Source organism: Eimeria tenella, genomic scaffold (genome assembly GCF_000499545.2).
Source record: "Eimeria tenella Houghton genomic scaffold, Eth_scaff2101, whole genome shotgun sequence".
Classification (NCBI taxonomy): domain Eukaryota; phylum Apicomplexa; class Conoidasida; order Eucoccidiorida; family Eimeriidae; genus Eimeria; species Eimeria tenella.
The window spans coordinates 1-681 of record NW_013541949.1 but is presented as its reverse complement, the minus strand read 5'-3'; the positions used below and the strand labels follow the sequence as shown (position 1 = coordinate 681).

The window sequence follows — 681 nt, the reverse complement described above, 5'->3', positions numbered from 1 at the left end:
CCAAAAAACCCACCAGCTGCAGCAGCAAAGGCTACAGCTGCAGCTGCAGCAGCAGCGCCAATCGCCCACTTGTGCTGCTAAGGTCAGCTGCGAGGCGCAGCGCGCAGTGAGGGGCCCGAAGCAGCAAACTGGAGCAGGAGCAGCAACAAGAGCAGCAGCAGCTTCTGCTTCGTCTCCCTTGAGAGTGGCCAGCAGCGCGGAAACAGAGTGCTGCGGCAGGCTGTAAGACAGCAGCATGCAAAGAAAGGGTTTGCTGCAGCAGCAGCTAGCAGCAGCAACGCAGCTCAGGGCTATTTCCACTGCAGTGTCTGCTCTGTTTCCCAAGGCAGACACAGCAGCAAAAAGCCGCCGGAAAACAGAAGCATAGTGCGGGAATCCCAAGCTCTTCTTCATCTTGCTGCTGCTGCTGCTGCTGCTGCTGCTGCTGCTGGTGTCGAGGTTGGCCAGCACGTTGCCGCTGCCGCCCGCGCCGCTGCTGCTGCCGCTGCTGCTGCCGTCGCTGCTGCTGCTGCTCTCGCGCTGCTGGACTGCAGCATCAGCCAGAGCCTGATACCCCAGGGCCATTTCAGTAGTGAGGCGAAGAGCCACCTGCAGCAGCTCGCGGGCTATTTCGCGCTGCAGCAGGCCGTCTGCTGCTGCTGCTGCTGCTGCTCCGCCTTCCGCAGCAGCAGCAGCAGCAGC

The 681-nt window shown here is 62.1% G+C and overlaps 1 protein-coding gene across 1 annotated transcript in view; it reads right to left on the bottom strand.

The window, feature by feature from the left end:
• ETH_00033885 (uncharacterized protein) overlaps nt 1-564 on the bottom strand; it is a gene marked incomplete at both ends in the record, with an annotated part of 1323 nt that extends 759 nt beyond the window's left edge. The window contains one exon of the mRNA XM_013374534.1: nt 70-564. Within this exon, the coding sequence (XP_013229988.1) occupies nt 70-564 (495 nt within the window). The remainder of the gene's footprint in view (nt 1-69) is intronic.
• Between the last annotated feature and the right edge of the window lie 117 nt (nt 565-681).